This window comes from Procambarus clarkii, chromosome 2 (genome assembly GCF_040958095.1).
Source record: "Procambarus clarkii isolate CNS0578487 chromosome 2, FALCON_Pclarkii_2.0, whole genome shotgun sequence".
NCBI classification, from domain to species: Eukaryota; Metazoa; Arthropoda; class Malacostraca; order Decapoda; family Cambaridae; genus Procambarus; species Procambarus clarkii.
This window is the reverse complement of record NC_091151.1, coordinates 33881427-33886196: the sequence shown is the minus strand read 5'-3', so window position 1 is coordinate 33886196 and position 4770 is coordinate 33881427. Positions and strand designations below refer to the sequence as shown.

The window sequence follows — 4770 nt, the reverse complement described above, 5'->3', positions numbered from 1 at the left end:
CAGTGGGGACTCTAAGCTTCTATTTGGGGAGGTTATCTTGAGATGATTTCGGGGTTTTAGTGTCCCCGCGGCCCGGTCCTCGACCAGGCCTCCACCCCCAGGAAGCAGCCCGTGACAGCTGACTAACACCCAGGTACCTATTTTACTGCTAGGTAACAGGGGCATAGGGTGAAAGAAACATTACCCATTGTTTCTCGCCGGCGCCTGGGATCGAACCCAGGACCACAGGATCACAAGTCCAGTGTGCTGTCCGCTCGGCCGACCGGCTCCCCTTCAGTATTCAAAGTATGTACGGTCCACATAGTTACAAAACTTATAATCTAAACAGGAGGATGGGTGGGAATTTTAATAATGCCCGGTAATCATTTCATTAAAAATAGTAAAGGGTTTAAGAAAAAAAATGCCGACTTCTATTTTCAACATATTTTAAGCAACAGAGAATGGTAGACACAAAGAATCCGTCTAAAGCCTAACAAACTGCATTTGTCAGAAGGTGAACTCAATATGACATTTGCAGAAAAAAGTCTTCATTAAAATTGCAACCTTCACCATACAAAGTATGTGATGTCTATATATATTGTCCGACTCCTCTTTGAATACTAAACTCCAAAATGAACTTCTTGACCACTTGCTAAAAGACTATTGGACTTTCCTATAAAAAGTAAGTGATACAGATTCACTTTAATAGAAATATTATGCTATCTTTTGTATATGGTTATATCACTGCCATACTAATTAACATGCTACACTTGCTCAGCCACACCTATCAAAACAACCTTGCTCTTTAGTTTAATCTTCTTAAATGCACAAAAAGTAACTTTCAAACACGGAAAAAATTACCCCCCTAGCTGCCTCTGCTGATTTCAATAATGTATGAACATTTTTAGACAAGTATTGTCAATTATAAAGCAGAACTCCAATGTTCCATGGGAAAAAAGCTTAGCTTGAGCATTAGTTATGTCTCTCCTAACTCAAACAATTAATTGTGTAACACTGTACTAGTGATATAATTTTGAATAACGGAATTCATGTCATGATAGTACTGATTTCTAATGTAATAAAGTTTACTTATGAGTATATACAGTAGCCATCATGGTAAAAATGGACAAATAATAAGAGAAAATATTTTGCGTAGTGTGGTGAAATTGTGTCTTAATGAAGAATGCTTTGTTATATAGTAACTGACCCATCAAAACACGCAGCTATGGGGTTAATGAGATAAAACAACATCATTTACTAACACTAGCTACTTTCCCATTTTGTGTTTTGAGTAGTTTAAAAATCAGGTGTTGAGCTTTTTTTTAACCCCTATTACCAAGTATCCCACTTATGTCAGTACTGTAATAATTTTTAGTGGTAATTAATTACTGTTCATGTCTGCAAATCTAGGTTTTATGTTTCACTAATGAGAGTCACCAAGTTCATCCTCTAAGTCATCAATTTGCTGTATTACCTCATCTTTCTTTTTCACCTTCTCTAGTTGTTCAGGTTCTGGGTTCTTAAGTTCACTAGCAATCTGTTTTTCCAACTTTTCAATATCACGTAACTTTTTCTTAAGATTGCGTAATCGTTTTGTGGGATCAGAAGCAGATGGCTGCTTCCCTCCTGTATTTGAAATGTGCACGTTTTCTAAATCTTTCGTTATATCCGAGTCTGCTGCTGCAGCTTTCTTTTTTGCTGCTGCTGCTTTCTTTTTTTGTGACTTGGACATGCCACCTTGTTTTGTTGGTAATGTTAACCCAGGAATGCCTACATCATCTGTTTGCTGACGAGCTTTCATAGTAGCAACATCACCTGGGGCAAGACCTACTGGGTAGTCTGGTCGATTTTTGGCCCATTGCTTCCCTTTACTTTCATATAGGGGCATTTCTTTCTGAGGAACATAACCATCTTTCACACGTCTTGCTTTCCTCCAGGTTCCGTCGGGACGCTGAGATGCAGGGATAAAGCATTGACCTTGCAAGCGAGAGGCCTCAGATTCAAGTCCAGGGCAGGCTGGATCACTTTGTGCATCCAGCAGTGATTGGGGATCTGGCTGTGATTGATCTCCCGGCATATCATGTTCCGACTCATCCTTCACGTACTCTGCAGTAGACATTTTTGTTTACCATCTGGGGAGCATGAAATAAACTCCTGTGAAGGTGTCCAACAAGGTGACCCCTTAGCCCTCCTCCTTTTCTGCCTAGCTATCAAAGAGGTCACTGATAGTCTGACAAGCGAGCTAAACATCTGGTACCTGGATGATGGCACTCTAGCTGGAACTCCGGAAACCATTTTGGAGGATATAAGGAAAATCCAGGAGCAGGGAGCAGCCTTAGGCCTCATTCTCAATGCATCCAAATGTGAAATAATCTCCCGCAACCCAGACATCACTGGGCAAATACAAAATGTTCTTCCAGACATTCTCGTTGTCGAGCCACCGGACTGCATTCTCCTGGGTGCCCCCATTGGCCCACGAGCAATCGAGGAGGTCCTGGCTGCAAAAATCACTGATCTAAAGAGAATGCTGGACAGGATTGACAAGATTGATGCCCATGATGCTCTCTTTCTCCTCACAAGATGCCTGTCTCTCCCTAAGTTGACCTACTTTCTGAGATGTTCTCCATCCTAAAGCAGCCCTAAGTTAAATGTGTACGACACCCTTCTGAGGTCCATGCTGGTGAAAGTCCTGAACCTGCCATTGGACGACTCTCAGTGGGAGCAAGCAACCCTTCCTGTAAGACTCGGTGTCCGCACAGCCTCCCAAATTGCTCTACCAGCCTTCCTTTCTTCCTCCCACGCATCGCACGACCTCGTCAGAGATATCTTACCTGCAACCCTGAGAGATTCAGCAGGAATACACGATCCTGCTTTTACTGAATGTTCAAATCAGTGGGATGTTCTTGCAGTCCCAGCAACCATTATAGAGCCAACAAAACAACACAAACAGTCCGGCTGAGACCACCCTCTAGTGGAAAAAGCAGCTGATGCCATGCTCAGCGTCGCAACATCAGACAAGGAGAAAGCCCGTCTCAGAGCAGTGCATGCCCCCCATGCAGGAGACTTCCTCCTGGCAGTACCCATGTCAGCAATGGGCACGCGCCTAGATCCAGAATCCCTTCGTGTAGCAGTGGCCCTCCGCCTTGGTGCCCCAATTCACACTGAATACAAGTGTATTTGCAACAGGGTGGAAGCAGACCAATAAGAACTGCATGGGTTGCATTGCGGAAGCACAAAGGGCTGGCATGCAAGACACAACGAGGTCAATGACATCATCAAGAGAAGCCTCGTCTCAGCTAGGTGCCCAGCAGAGAGAGAACCTCGCATCCTAGGGGTCCAAAACCCGGATTTCCCTGCACTTCGCCCTGATGGCATCACCATATACTCCTGGAAGGAGGGTAGACAGTTGGTGTGGGACTACACATGTGTATCCACCCTGGCTGACACCTATGTACACTTCGGAGCTGATCAAGCAGGTGGGGCGGCCAACCACAGGGAAACAGCAAAATCACTCAAGTACAGGCGACTGGAAGGTCAATACCTCTTTGTTCCCATAGCGTCTGAGACGCATGGCCCCTGGGGCAAGAGTGCCTTGGGATTTCTCAAGGAATTGGGTTCCAAGCTCATTGACGTCACCAGAGACCCAAGGGCTTCCAGTTTTTTGTTTCAGCGTCTCAGTGTGGTGATCCAGAGGGGAAATGCTTGCTGCGTCCTCGGTTCCTGTCCAGAAGCGGAGGAGCTTCAAGAGATCCATAACCTTTAGGCATTTGTCTTGTATGTTTTGTAACCTTTAAATACACAATAAAAAAAAAAAAAAGGGAAGGGGGTGGTAGGAGAAAAGCACACAGAAACTGTATTGGAGGGTACCTACATTCCCTCCAATGCGTTATGTGTGGTTTCCTCCGAGGCTATGGGTCCCCCTTCTTCCAGCCAGAGGTGGTACTCCCTTCCCCTATATATATATATATATATATATATATATATATATATATATATATATATATATATATATATATATATATATATATATATATATATATATATATATATATATATATATATATATATATATATATATATATATATATATATCTGCGAACAAGCCTGAATGGTCCCCAGGACTATATGCGAATGAAAACTCACACCCCAGAAGTGACTCGAACCCATACTCCCAGGAGCAACGCAACTGGTAACTACAGGGCGCCTTAATCCACTTGACCATCACGGCCGTCAAAAGGAAGTGATAGCCGAGGCTATTTGAGCCACTTCCCTGACGGCAACTCGGATGGTAATCTTGGGCATAGCATTTCACCAAATCACCTCATTCTTTGGGGCACACGTGAGGAACACAAATGCGAACAAGCCTGAATGGTCCCCAGGACTATATGCGAATGAAAACTCACACCCCAGAAGTGACTCGAACCCATACTCCCAGGAGCAACGCAACTGGTAACTACAGGGCGCCTTAATCCACTTGACCATCACGGCCATCAAAAGGAAGTGATACCCGAGGCTATTTGAGCCACTTCCCCGATGGCAACTCGGATGGTAATCTTGGGCATAGCATTTCACCAAATCACCTCATTCTTTGGGGCACACATGAGGAACACAAATGCGAACAAGCCTGAATGGTCCCCAGGACTATATGCGAATGAAAACTCACACCCCAGAAGTGACTCGAACCCATACTCCCAGGACCAACGCAACTGGTAACTACAGGGCGCCTTAATCCACTTGACCATCACGGCCGTCAAAAGGAAGTGATAGCCGAGGCTATTTGAGCCACTTCCC

General features: G+C 44.2%; 1 protein-coding gene across 1 annotated transcript; it reads right to left on the bottom strand.

Annotated features, from left to right (window-relative positions):
- Positions 1-364: 364 nt before the first annotated feature.
- Positions 365-3879, bottom strand: LOC123762452 (partner of Y14 and mago-like). The gene has a single exon (XM_045748962.2). It carries the CDS (start codon positions 2096-2098, stop codon positions 1403-1405), a length of 696 nt encoding a protein of 231 aa, XP_045604918.1. The 5' UTR covers positions 2099-3879; the 3' UTR covers positions 365-1402.
- Between the last annotated feature and the right edge of the window lie 891 nt (positions 3880-4770).

Coding starts and splice junctions, on each gene's coding strand:
- LOC123762452 (XM_045748962.2), bottom strand. CDS start 2,098: ATGTCTACTGCAGAGTACGTGAAGGATGAGTCGGAACATGATATGCCG.